This window comes from Phalacrocorax aristotelis, chromosome 4 (assembly GCF_949628215.1).
Source record: "Phalacrocorax aristotelis chromosome 4, bGulAri2.1, whole genome shotgun sequence".
NCBI classification, from domain to species: domain Eukaryota; kingdom Metazoa; phylum Chordata; class Aves; order Suliformes; family Phalacrocoracidae; genus Phalacrocorax; species Phalacrocorax aristotelis.
In genome coordinates this window covers 16391149-16406002 of record NC_134279.1, presented here as the reverse complement: position 1 = coordinate 16406002, position 14854 = coordinate 16391149, and the positions used below count along the sequence as shown (strand labels likewise).

Genomic DNA, 14854 nt, shown 5'->3' with positions numbered 1-14854 from the left:
AAAGAGCTGGTATCCCTTCATTACATCACTCAAGTCGTGGGAGCCATCCTGCCACATCTCTGCAATCCTAAACAAGATCATTATGTGCATGTCACACTTCATACTACATTACTGAAAGATCCAAACTTTCTGGTCCCTCATTATCAACTTCACTGCCTCATTAACAAACATGCCATAGCCAAGATTTCAGTTATTCTTAATAGCTTAAGCTCTTACTTCCTTGCCTATAATGGACTCCCCCTTCCTCCAAGCTCTTTCCTTCACATCATAACTTCTCATTTAATTTTACAGACACTTAAAATTCTAGTGCTGGAAGAAAAGTTCATCTAGATCTAGGACTCCCTATATTTTATAATCCAAACAATCACAAAACTATCTAAAATCTATCCACTGTTTCAGCAAAGCCCCCCAGTACTTATTAGGAATATATACTTATCTTATTCATTCATTATTCAAAATCTTCCCATGCTACTTTCTCTCTTTTTTCTCTTCAGAGTTTCCTGTTGCATGCTTTGTTTTTCCTAATAACCTACATGCACTTCCTTGAAGTCAGATAGGCACCACAGGTGTCTAGATATTAAATTTTAATGCTAACATGTAACTCATCAATTACAAACTGAGCAGTTGGGTTTTTTCCAACTAAGACTGTTGAAAGTTACAAGTATGAGTTCTACTGACTGTACAGGTTAGAGATGCAACCAACTTTGCAAGAAGTTGATCTTTGCTCAGCTACGATCAACAGTTAAATATACAATGAATGTATGGTACAGGGATGCAATATAATTCCACAGTCTGCATCATAGACAATGGTTTGGAAGTCATTACAGGGCAACCATGCTCTTCAGGACTGTTAATCACTACTACTCAAATCTAAAAAAAAAAAAAAAAAAAAGTGGCAAGAAGGTCAATACAGACAACGTATCTTTACAGATGGGCAATGTAAACTTAAGAGCAAATAAATACAAGAGCAATCTGACAAGGATTTACATTGATTTAAGGACAATGCATAAAACTGCAAGGAGAGACACACTAGTAAAGAAAATGAGCCAGTACAGAACTACAGGAGAACATTGTTCACAAAAAAAGCCAAAATCCACTTTAAAAGGATAGCAATTTCTACTTCCACTATAAACATCAGGAAGAATTCTTGTCATTTAATTTATTAAATACTGTCCTTTAAGTAAAATTCAAATTAAAATAGCAATGCACAAAATTACACAGACTACCTAAAACAGTATTTTTCAAACATGGATTTTGAGTTTGGGTTCTTCTTATTATATAAAAAAGAAAACAAATTTAACAAATACTGCTTTGTAAAATCCACCTTTTCAACAAGCCTATATAAACAGCTCTGCTCAGTACATTAATTAGTAATTTGGTTTGACTGGAAACCAAGGAATAGTGGTGCTATGTAGGAGTCACTGGACAATTCTTCCCCCACACTTCTGTTGCATAACGTGGCACTTATAAAACACACAAATTCACAAAGCCAAACAATACACCTTACAAAGAAAACACCTAAGGTTCACATAAGCAGTATCAATGGAAGTGCAAAATGAAGCAGAAGTTATGATTACTAAATACAAGTAGACAACGATAGTATATAAAGGTATTAATGATTAAACATGAGGATCTGCAAGCACACAAGACAACTGCTAGCTTGAAGAACCTTAAATGTACTTAAGTCAAGTCATTTTTTATTTTCCTTAAGACATTTGCAACTGTAAAGCTGATAATACAAAATTAATTACTAGAAATTGTTCTAAATTAGTGAGCTAAAAGGCCAATCATTAATCTTCACCATCATTTGATGTTTAATCCATAGCTGTTTGCAATGTTTGGAATGAATCTCTACGCACTACTAGTTAAAGACACTTGTGAGCTAATAACTGCAACATTTGCCTCTGCCATTAATTTTAACTTAATTTGACATCCAACATTTACTAATTGCCAAGGAGAAAAATTAGCATACAGCAATGAAAAAGGTTAAGATGATTGACATTTGCATTAAAGAACATAGGGAAAATATTTTAACTATACATTAAGACTTTGTCCTTTTTTCATTATCAGGTGGGCAATTTGGAGGAGTAGAGAGCAGGGAAGGGAATGTCTGCCAGACAGGTTAGACAATTATATAGTGTTGCTGTTGCCTTACAGAGTGTGCTCAGTGAAAACTAGCTCCTGTGCTGCTGACACCATCAATAAACTCTTCATAATTCCAGAAAGTGTTATGACTTTTTAAGTCTTAATAAGAACTTTACTGACCTGTTTTTCCACTTCTCCTCTAGCAACACTAACTGTTGAAAAGAGGAAACTAATCTCCAAACAAAACCAGGTTTGTTTAGATGGGAGACACCAATATCTGAAGATATCAAACCTAATTTTCAATTCAGTGAAGCAAAAGATACAGAGGTACTGTGTGTGCCATAGACTGACTTACAGTCTGTAACCCACTGACCTGAGGAATCTCTGGGTTATTTCTGAGTGGTTCACAGAAGAAAGCTAAGAAAAACAAATTAACATGTTATGCAGGACACTACACGTAAGAAGTTTCAGAAGGAGTTGAAGCTTCCACCAAAAAAGCATTCACTGAGACACAAGGCTGGGGGAGAGGGAACATTGTATCAAGACACTTTCATGTTCCTGCATCCTGCATTTTCATCTAACTAGCAATACTTTTGCCTTTTTTCTCCTCAGTTTGGGAAAAAATATGCACACAAATAATTTCTAGAATAAGAAAGCAAGCGCTAGTCAACATAATTCATAAAACTCTCTGCTTATCCGAGAGATACTTTTATGTATGTTGGCAGTGTTTTATTTTCAAATCAAGTCAAGGTTTAGCTTACTGTTACATCACCATGCAATAACAAATTGAAACAGCATACCAAACATGTATTTGATCATTTTCACCAATGCAACTATTGCTTTTAATTTGTTTAAATTGCAAGACATGAGCACATTATCCTCTCAAGGTATGTATTTCCTCTCTGTCCCAATCTCTGCCACCATTGCTGCAGTTCAGTAGACAGTCAAATTCTGCCTTGTGCACATTTGATATTTAGCTATTAAGAAAAAATATGTTGCAACTAAAGTCAGTGTTTACCGCTCTGCATTGTCATAACACCCAACTATAGGTCTTGTGCGCTTTTCTCTTTGGCCATCCTTTTCCAATGTCTCCATGTGCTGTGGGCAGCCCTGTAGCAGCAACTCCACATCTGCCATTTCAACTACGGACCAGAGGCCCAATTCAGTCCCCACAGACGCAACACAGCCACAACCTGAACAAAGGCAGTAGCAAGTATGGAGGTCTACCTCAAACTCTGCAGCAGCAGCAAAGGAGGCCACTAACAATTCTTGATGCTGCAGACACAGATCCCCATCTTCCAATTATTTTTATATCAGCTTACACAGATGAGAATCCATTATTTCTTCAGGTCATCTTTCCTTAGGAAACTCTCTCATAGCTGTTTGCCTTTTTATGTATTAGTTCTTTCTGCAGATGTTTCCCCATTTCTGCTTTTTCAGACCTCTGGCACGTCTCTAACAGTAGCAAATTTCTATCACTCTTAAGGCCTCTGTGCAGCTTCCTCTACCCAGCTGATCCTGTTTCTTTCCTGCTTCATAAATTCTCAGTTTAACTTGCTCACTCTATTCCCAACCCCTATTTCACTTTTCTTTCAGTTTGAATTAGCCAAATTTGAGCATCCTGCAGCTTTATTCATGACATTGCACTCCCTCAAACTGAGTGAATAATGAGATGGAGGAGCTCCCCACTAACCATACATGCTGCATGCATAAGACCCCATTAGTGGTACAGATCCCTCCTCCTGACGAGTCTGCCTGATGAATAATGAAAATACTTTCTTCTCCTCATAGGCATTGACTAGGAAAAGTCTTCCCACACACCTACTACAAAAGAAGCTTAACAAGGTAACACCTAGAAAAGGTGAAGGATTGAGTCATAGCCACATATCTTAGAGGGTACACAGCTTTAAAGGAGGCTGCATATTCTAGTCTACAAGTTCCTTCTGCTCTACGTAAGTCATGTGACCCTCCCTGAGAATCATTTCTATCTATGATGAGCAATAATTTCTTATATATAACTATTTATACCATAAGAATGAAGCCCTTATTTAAGCATTTCAAGTGTGTTACTTAATTTGCATCCCCCCAGCTTTGCTTCATTGATACATTGGATATAGCACAACTGAAAACCAAAACCTTGCAGTAGTACAATGACCCCCTTGGCTAGCTACCTCCGCTTTCCCTCAGGGCAATGCAGACACAATTTTCAGAGGACTGAAGAACATCCGAAGCCTTCAAAAATGCCTGCACATAACACTGTGGGAGACCCCACCTTCTTCAAGATAGGGAGAAAAAATGAAGATAAAACCATCCTCAATAACTCAGGAATGCCAGAGAGATTTGGACTCCAGAGATCCTGATGACCTGTTGCTTTCTAAAACTACTGAGCCATGTTCACTTCTTTGCAAATCAGTTTTTAAATTGCCATCATATATTAACTCCTCCACCACCTAATCTTTGTGGCTTTTGCTGGTCTTCCCTCATCTGACAGTGATGAAAATCAGGCAAACATAACACATGTAAACTCTGTACACACTTTTTTTTCTCCTGTCTCAAATGAGCAGGGCGCCAAAGAACATACCGATTTACTTAACACTCACCAGTGTTTATTACAACTGTACTTGCTTAGACTGAAAACTAACAATTATTTAGGAACACACTGCATGTTAAAGTCATAGTACTAAAGTTTTAAGATTATACTTCTTCCCATTCAGATCAGTAAACACAATTTTTCCATTTATACAGCAATTTCCACTTAAACAGCAATAAAACTGTACCTTACATATATTAACAATTTAAGTCTTACTCAATGAAAATTTCTTGAGCTACTTAAAGAAAAAGAAAAAAGATTCTACCCAAATATCTTTTCTTTAACCAAATCACATGGTAACATGAAGCAACTTTAAAGTAGTAAAATGTATTTAAGGGCCCAAAATAAGCAAATGTTAGTTTTCCCCAGTAGTTTAAAACATTCAGATAATTTAGGAGCATATTATACTGTGTAAATCATTATATTCTTTTAAAACTTGGGGAAGCTGAGAGGTCAAAAAAAGCAAGTTGTCCACCATTCTTTACTTGTTTCCTATTATTAATCCCCAAATCATTGGTCCCTTTTATAAAGTAACATGGCTAGGCAGACAAAATCCTAGCTAGCATGGTTACAATGTTTAAAAAGCAGACCTGCTTAGACACTTTCATAAATTCAGCACTGGCTGGTTAGAACAAACTGGAGTTGTGACTTAATTTTTTCATTAACATTTTTATTGAACTAGAAGCCACATATTAAACATCTTTGTATACACTATGGTAGTACTTGGAAAACAAAAAGGAAGTAATACAGAAACGAGCAAAGTACACGAGTAATTCTAAGAAATTTGGCTTTAAAAAAGGTTACACACACCTTCTAAATTCTGAGTGCAAGGAAACCAATGTTGTGCAATTATGCTAGAAAAGCCGTTGCTGCTTATAAAACGTTGTGCAGCTGTTGGAGGAGAGGGTTACAGTGACAAACAGCTTCCCTGCTACAAAGGTGGCAGGAAATCTATCAAACTGGACAATAAAATTGCAATTGAGTTTCTTTGGCTTTTTATAGCAGCTGCATGTATCTTGATGTGTAGCTCTACAAAACCTATCCAATTCTGTAACACTAGTCCTTTATACACTAGTTCTTTATCATAGAATGGTGTTATAAATTAGTGGCAAGAATGGCGCAAAGGGTTGTAAAAAGGAAAAGTAAGCAGTAACACAGTACAATTAGAGATGAAACAATAAAAACACCAATTGGTTATTCTCTTAGCAATGTTAAGGAAATATTTTTCTTCCCATAATTCCCACATTACTTTGAAAGCATGCTAGAAATCAAAAACATCTGAGATGCACTTAGCATCAACCAATTTGCCTGCTGAATTATGTCTACACTGTTATGTGTGAATCTGTATGAATCTTAATATTGGTGGAACAGGATACAAGAATCTTCAAAAGAAGTAAAATTAGAGCAATTAAAAATTCATTATCATTAGATATTAATATCAGTTTATAAGGATATTTTCAAGTGATTAGTAAGGCTTTTCCACAAAGAGCTTTCTTTGTGGTTTATCCTAATTTATGCTTATGTAATTAAAAGACAATTATGAAACATCATCTAGCTTTATATTGCTGGTTGCATAAATTAAATGTATTATAAAGCAGTTCAAACAGCAAATGCACAATAACAGTGAAAAAAATTTAAATTCCTTTATTATTGCGTCATCATTCATATCACTATTATTAAGTTAGTTTCTGGGTGCTTTTATTTTTCTTTTCGTTTAGGCTTCTGGAACTGCATAATATTAGCACCAACATCCAAACAAAATTAACTCCTTTATGATTCCTTCAAAATCACACCACTCTGCTGCTAGCTCTGCCCACACTCACAAACTTCTAACATTGCCGTTGTTCAACTTCCTCTGAAGTAGGTTGGAAGAACAAACAGTCCTTACATACTGACTGGAAAGCCAACAAAGTTAGACTTGGGTAAACAGACACAGAGTTACTTCTACAGCCAAAGACACCTCACTGTGCCAGCACGCCAGGAACCAAACACAAGAAACAGAAAGAGTGCAGCACATCATCTTCTCATTCACTCTGGTATTTATTGTACAAAAACATACAGCCTTTTGAAAAAAAAAAAAAACAAACCACAACAACAACAACCAAAAAAAAAAACAAAAAAACAATAAACCTACAAACCAGAAGTAACATTATCTGTACCTCAATTTTTTTGTATTACCAAAACCCAGGGCTTTTTTCTTAACATTTGGCCATGGCATCACAATAAATTCTTGGTTTTTCTTCTATGAACACCAGACCAGTGATTAGCCATATTAAGTTACTGAAGATAATGACCAAAAATCCATATAATCATTTTGACAAAGAAGCTGATTAAATGAGATTTCTGACATTACATTTTCTTACAAGAAGAGTCTAAGAATAGAACCACAGCTTATAAGATAATGTTCTAGATAGTTTTTAAATTCCACACACCAAAGCTGTGTGTAACAGAGGTAGAAAGGTGGCCTTGCTTCACTCACCTCTCCATCTTTCCCCAGGGACAGTTCCCCAAGCAATTCCCAGCAATCACAGAAATGCTTTAAATTATGCCTGTTTCTACAAAAGCACATTAGGGATCTTTACTCTGGCTACAGCTTGCCATTGTACAATCTGCTCCACCCATGGCCTTTGCATCTTGGGGAAAAGCAAGGAAACAGGTTTTCTGAAGAGTGCAGAGCCAACACAAAGAAAGATGAAGGATATTTAAACAACTAAAGTATGATCTCTGTAAGGGTTAAAATTTATCCTGGATTCTTTGCACCTGGATTCTATTTAGCTGAGTGAATATTTAATGATACTATTTCACATACTTTTATTATATAGATTCCTACATTTGTCTCCCCATAGCCCAATAATCCACCATCGAGCTCTGAGTGCTATAAATAGAGCTGCATAGTAATAGTATTCTTGCTGTGCATAGAGACTGACTTTTTTGAGGAAAAAAAATCATTTAAAATCAAGGACCTCAGAAATATTAACAATTCCTTAGAATCATAAAGTGGTCTTTAGGATTAACAGATATCCTTTTTGCATGGTTAAGTTTCATGCATTTGGAAATATATCATTTAATTCATCTTAGGTAAATATTTCTGATAAACCAGAATAATTGTGAGGCCCATGCTGGCCTCACTCTTTTGTTCAGAACAAGGCAGGGCAGTTATCTTTTATACCACTGTGCCTTGTTCAAAGACCCACTAGTAACATTTATGATATAATTCTGGTTGTAACAACAACAAAAAAATCAGACAGAAGAATAATGAAGAGTAATAGTCTCATTCGCACTGCAAGGATTTGCGTTCTCACCCTGTATTCCATGACAGCTTAACAGCTGAAGCATCTGTCTTAACTTTGATTTCTTTGCTTTTTACTGGTTTGTTTTACAGCCTTTTGATGTTACTAAAAGGTATTTTTGTTTATGAATAGATATGGTGCGCCACCTTGTGTTCATGCCATTATTAAAAACTAAAACCAGCACTAAAATTTTTCAGAAATAAACTCCTGAAATTTGATTATCTCATTTTAAAAAATACATGCCATTTTCACTATAAACTAACACAATCACAATTTGAACAACAAAAAAAAATGATTTGTGTTCAGGTAACAAAATTAGCATTTAATTGTCAAATATTTTAAAGTTATGCCCAGTAACAGACATAAACACTGGGCTTTTATTTAACTACTGACCTTCACTTCAAGACTATCTCACTGTATGATACAGCACTTTAAGGCTTTAAGTCTAATAACACAGTGTAAAAGAATTTCCCGGCTATTTCAGACACTCACCTTTGAATGCGTGATCGACAGTGTATCCACCCAAACACGCCAGCCACCCCACTCATATTTGATTGCATGGTAGAGCAAAATTCGAAATATGGTATACACCATCTCAGTTATCTTCTGTTCCTCAGAAGTCTTCGGATTAAAACAGCAAAGGGAAAGCATCCACTCCTGCCAGACAGAGCACTGCAACAAACTCCTGCAGAATACACACATGCTATTTAATCTGATTTCGAAACATAGCTTAGAAATACACATCAGCCAAGTCAGGTATTCTTCATGTTTAAAACAACTGCTATGTGCAAGCTTCTCTAATTTTACATATTGAAGAGTATACTATATAATTTGCTGAACAGCAATGAAGCTGTATCTGCTTAATGAGTCTAATTTGCTAGAAGATATCACTTACTTTGCATACATGTGCATATAACAAGCTATCTTACCTCCTATTTTCTCTGCTGTTATTAAAAAGTTTAATCATATCTGAAAGGAAGGCTCGCCGAACTTCCAGAGTTTCTGGACACTGTGGAGAATTACGCAGCAGGATTGCAATAACCTTCAAAATCTCTGTAGAACAGTTCATGAGCAACAAAATGTTAGTGCTAAGCACAGCATAAAACACAGGACATCTTCCAATATTGTTTGTACAAGAAAAGTCACACTACATCAAAAAGTTTTATACTGAGAAAAAAGCACATCTCCATTTGAAAAGAAGGTTTAACTAATACAAATCCCTTCTTCCAAGACTTCTGGAACCTGGTCACCATGAGGGGGATTTGCAGGCCTATACAGCTGAAGAAAATAGAATACAAGTTAAATTATTCTGAAATTTTTTTGAACTATCAGGTTTAAGCAACACAAATGTTACTGCATGACAAATTACAAGCTATCAGAACCTGTCAGAACCTTTTTTGAAGGAAGTTCACATAGTACAATGTGTCTATTATACAATCAATATAGAAGAAAAATTAATAGAATTTGCTCTACCTTAATAAAACTGAATTTTTGAGGAATGTGAACAACTTCCGATTACACATAACAATTTCTGTAATAAAAAAGTTTGAGAAAGAGGGGAAAACCTTCCTGATATAAAATTTCATCTCTTATGAGCATAATGTTTTCTATAATTTTAGGAGATGGTCAAAACTGTGATTGTGGTCCACTTTTTGAAGCAGTGGGGCAGTAACCACTCTCGTTACTTTAGAAAAGTTTTTTGTTTGTTTTTGTTGTTTGTTTTGTTACTTTTAAAGTAAAGTTTAAAGTTAAAGCAAAGTTTGTCTTGTTACTTTCTAAAAAAGGTAACTCTAAATAAATTAGGGTGCAATTTCAAAATGGTCACTGTGGTAGTTTCAGTACACCTTTGTACAATTTCTTTAAAAAGAGAAATTCCTTATTTGATATTAGCACTGATCTTAAAAACGTACTCTAGAAGTCATTCTTCCTACTAGACCTAGATAATTCCAGACTCACACCTCACGCTACAAATAATCTGTATTAACTGCAGCAGTGACTGCCAACTTCAAAAATCTTAAGAGAAAGCAACAGAAATCTCCTCACATCTCTTGCTTCAATACAGATTTACCAGAAGGCAAATGCCATACTGCAACCAGATTTCTTTCCTCTGTATCTGCTTCGCTTTTCTTTCTCTTCCCCCACTTTCCACATGAAGCAAACCCACAACTATGACCTACATTTAATGATAAAGCAGCTATGAAAGTGGAAAACCTATTCTTTCTCCAGAAAAAAGAACTCCCAAAGCTATCATAAGTCCATTGTATTATTTACAGAGCACATTAGTAATGCATATAATTCAGGAAAGGAGATCAGTATTTTCTCTTAGTTCAAAAGACATCTAAAGTTTCATATCAAGATATTTCCCATAAAGTAAGCTAACAAAAACAGTGAGCAGACACATTTCTACTACTTTCCATCTAGCACTGTCGTACTGAATGTAATTTAAGATGAAGGCTGTTTCCATATTTCAGGTAATTTAGTCTGACATCACTAAATAATGCAATCAGAATTTTGCTGGAACCTTCACATATATTAAATCAAAGTATCCTGTGCATGCAAGTCTTGAAAACCCATTTCATAACATGGCTGCACAGCCAAAAAGGGTGAGTTATGAACTACATACACATTTAGACACGTAAAACGTCATTCAAAAAGCTATAGAGCCATACTTCCTAAATAACTCCAACTAAATGCACATTATCTTTCCTTTTGTATGAAGGGCTATGTAAAACTGAGATCAGAATTAAGACTGGTGGATGTAATTAATAAGCTTTCTCATGTGTTTTTTTTTGAGTAGACTTTTCTTACAGTAGCATTTAAAAATATATATCATCCTTACGAGGATTTTGTATCTTCACTGTTGAATCTGGGTCAGGATGTTGTTTATGTATCACTTGAGTGCAAATCTGTTCCGTTAGGATCTAGCAAAAAAGAAGATGATGCCATATCAATGTTCATAAAGACAGCTTCCTGAAAAAATATTTTGAAATATCCTTCATATAGCACCATCATTATTTTACCATGGTTCTAAAAATTATCCAAAAAACCCACTTGTTCTCTTTCTTAATAATTTATTTCATCCTGTTCCTAAAATTTTACTCTAAACTATTTTTTGCTTTCTCTTAAGCACACACTGTTATTTTAAATACACTGGAAGAGAAACCCGAATCTAACCAAAACAATCATCATAAGGCAAGAGGATTGCTATAATAAAATTCCACATATATATGAGTGTCTGCTTCAGACATTCAGGTTACTCATTATCTAGAATTGTTCATAATGAGCATAACCAAGTTAAGCCGGGGGTGGGGGGTGGGACCTCAAGTAGTAAGCTCTGGAGAAAAAAAAAAAGCAGCGCTCAGCTGCATCATGCTAAAGTTTAATGTCATCTGGAACATATCAGCACAAATATGTAAGCAATTTTCTAACAATGTCTTACAAGTAATTAGGAAGATTGGATCCTAACTACAGTATATTACTACCTCAAATAGGACATTGTATGTGGTCATGGTGATTAAGCTTGTCTGAAGCATCAGCCTTTCAGCCAACAAAGAGAACAATCCATGTCCAAGCATGACTTCAGCTTTTCTCCTAAAACAGTACAGAAAGATAAAATAAACTCATGTATTCAACTTGCTTTAGGGGAAGAAAAAAAGTTTAAAAAGTATGCCTCAAGAAATATGAAATCACTGGAAACATCTTTTTCTTTATTTTAACTTAAGCCTTTCACTTTTGGTTAAGGAAAAGGGCAAGGATTCAAATTCTGAAAGGACAACTCATTTTCCCTAAGGACAGGCAGAAGACAGCTCACTTTCTTCCATAAATGCGGTCCATTCACCCATAGGCCCAAAAAGCTGACGCACCCTTAGGGATATCTTGGTAAACACTAAGGAAAGGGCATATTTGTCCTCATTTCACTGAAAAATACAACCATGGACAGCGATCTCAATAGATACCTCCTTTTGTAGCAACTTGAGACATATTAAATCTAGTTCTCAGTAAGTAAAACAGGGTTCAATCTCACCAGTCTAATTCTTGCTACTGATTTCAGTGGAATTATGGAAAAAGAGCAGTTTAAAAAGCAGGGAGCCATACTGCAAGTAAGTATTAAATTAACTTGGTAAGAAAGTAAGAATGCCTGGGCACTAGTTGCCAATAACAACTAACTCCACCACATCAGAAATGTATTAATGGCAAAAAAATTGAAGGGTACCTGAAGAATAGTAGCTCCTATTCAGTGAAGCATATTTAGTGATTAGCCCCCAGCATAACTTCTTTTACTTTATGTACAAACGTGTGTATATAGACACACCAAACAATATATACTCAAAATAATATATGGCATGTATGTGTCACAACCTACTCTTTCTCATTCTTTTTTGGAGGGGTTGTTTTAAGACCTCAAACAATACTTACTTTGGAGAGAGATGCTTTAAGAAATATCCCATCACTTTTAGAGCTTGCACCCTGATGCCTTCACTTTGTGAAGCTAAAAGCTTGTAGACGACCCTAAGTGGAGAAAACACAAGGCTTCCTAAAATAGTTGAAATACACAGAAATTTTTGGAATGACAAATTAAATCCAGTAGAATGGAAATAAATTTGTGTCTGAGCCTTATTTAAAAGAATGACTACTAACAAGACTACAAAAACCAGTATGATGTTTCTGTTAATGGCACAATAGTTTGCGATTGCACACTTCAGAGATTTTTATTTAGAGATTTTTAATCAAATCTCAATATCTCCCAAATATCAATACATAAAATATGCTGTGAAAGGCTGCTGCAATTCCTATCTTGAGAACTGTCTTAATCTGACATTTTATCAAGAAAACTAAGCAAGCAATTGTTTGAGTATAAAGGTGGCTGGATAGGAATATCCATGTATGGAGGAGGGTTTATTACTAGCACTAATATTTGACGTTTGTGTGCACTGTTGCTCCCTCAGGAGGTACAGGGGAGGACACCAGGTCAGGAGGCATTCTTCTCTTTTCACCTACATTGGTTTCTCCTCTTCACCTCCTTATGATTATGCTCTACACCTGTTTATAATTCTCCACTAAGAAGGTTTAAGAAGAAAGCCATTGGGAGCAAGGAGCATGTCTGCAAGCAAAGTACTAGACTTCACTAGCTGATCAGTTCTATCTGAAGTTTTCCCAAGAAAGAAAATGAGAGTACAACAAACACAGCAAGGAAAATGTCAGTGTAACTGATAAAAGTCTGGTAAATTAATAAACAATTGGAAGTACAGTCTTACAGGGGAAAGTGTCTGGTAACCTCAAGTATATTTAACATTACCAGTTCAATCTATAGTACTGCAGAGATCTCACCATGTGTATCTATGCCTTCCACTCCCAGAATAAGAAGAAATAAGACTAGTATTTAATCGTAACTTCTCAAACATTTATTTGCAGTACTTTAAAGCTTAATCTTTTATTAAATAAAGTTTATTTACCCACTGAAAAATTCTAATATTGGCTTTCTGTCAATGTGAAGAAATGCAAGTTTTTGACCCTTGTAAATCTCCCCAAAAAAAGGTAAGACAAAGGAGTGTATTTATGAATTATATCTAATTTCCCTGCTTGTCTTAATAGAGCAGTCTGAGGGTTACTTAATTGCATAGGAAAAAAATATTTCATTTAACTTATTATTTCTTCAGAGAATTGGTTACTTTTAAAATTTTAATTGTTAAAAAACCCAAATATTTAGAAAGCTTTGTAAAATTGTTTTTAAATTTCAAGAATATGGTGTTTTAATTGCAAAAAGTAGATGTATCAATAAGCATACAAACAACCCGCTAAGTGACTGGAGACAATACAGGCGCAAGGAATGTAACAAATGAGACGGGAAAACAGAGTGATGTCTCACTGTGGACTCACTATTCATACTGACTTGCCCATATACTAGTTAATAAAAAGAAAATGTCTACTGCCAGTTGTTAAATAAAAACAAACATATTGCATTGGAGACCCAACATGACATGCAAATACTTTATTATTTAGAGTTATTATTAGTTTGCCATAGCATAATACATTACCATACAAATGAAGTAAAAGCTGAAGAAAATGGGTGAAAAAAAATATCAGCCTTGCACTAAAAGGGCAGAAAACAATTATGAATGTGCCTGAATGTTGTCTCCTGAGAAAGGGCAACTGGAAAAAATATATGTATAAATAGGGGTTAACCAATAGGTGCAACAAAATGTACGAAATGAGACTCTGACTCTACACAGCAAGAGAATTACTACGCCATGTACCCTTCTAGGAATAGTTCTTATATTTGATTGCCTATTCCATTTTTTTTCCCCCACTATGTCCAGGCAGGTTCATTTTAAATTATAAAAGTTCAATGATATGACCACCCTCTGAGAGCCACAACACAAATTCAGAGTCACAATTTAGGCTTTTTCTAGCAGATCTTCTCTTGTGCTTTTACTGTTAGTAGAATTTGCTAGTTTCCCTACTTTCCTCTCATAATAGTGTTAAAAAATATTTTTCTGTTTGTTGGGAAAAAGAGACTGTGAACAACCTGTACCACAAAATGCTAAATTTAAACAAATAAAAGGTTTCTTCTGAAAAAGTCCCATAATGCTTTAAATGTTAAATAAAATAAAAAAGGAAAGAGAACTAATAATGATCAGAAGAAATCTGGACCAATTTTTGTCAGCCCACTTTCAGTTCTAAAATATACATAGGAATGGGAGGCTGAAGACTAAGAGTTAGTAGATGAAGACTTAACATCAATGTATAGACTAACTCAAATTGATCACTACCTGTTTAAGTGTGGCTGACAGCTTGGAATCATTAAAAAAAAAAAAAGACCTCATTGATAATAAATCCAACATCACCTCTTGTCAAAAGAACACCTGGACACAAAAATCTCCCAAGATGA

General features: G+C 35.2%; 1 protein-coding gene across 1 annotated transcript in view; it reads right to left on the bottom strand.

Moving 5' to 3' along the window:
* Positions 1-14854, bottom strand: part of LRBA (LPS responsive beige-like anchor protein) — a 419175-nt gene that overhangs the window by 343497 nt on the left and 60824 nt on the right. The window contains exons 18-22 of the mRNA XM_075090413.1: positions 12382-12474; positions 11448-11556; positions 10805-10886; positions 8895-9018; positions 8458-8650 (exon numbers count right to left, since the gene is read on the bottom strand). Of these exons, the coding sequence (XP_074946514.1) occupies positions 8458-8650; positions 8895-9018; positions 10805-10886; positions 11448-11556; positions 12382-12474 (601 nt within the window). The remainder of the gene's footprint in view (positions 1-8457; positions 8651-8894; positions 9019-10804; positions 10887-11447; positions 11557-12381; positions 12475-14854) is intronic.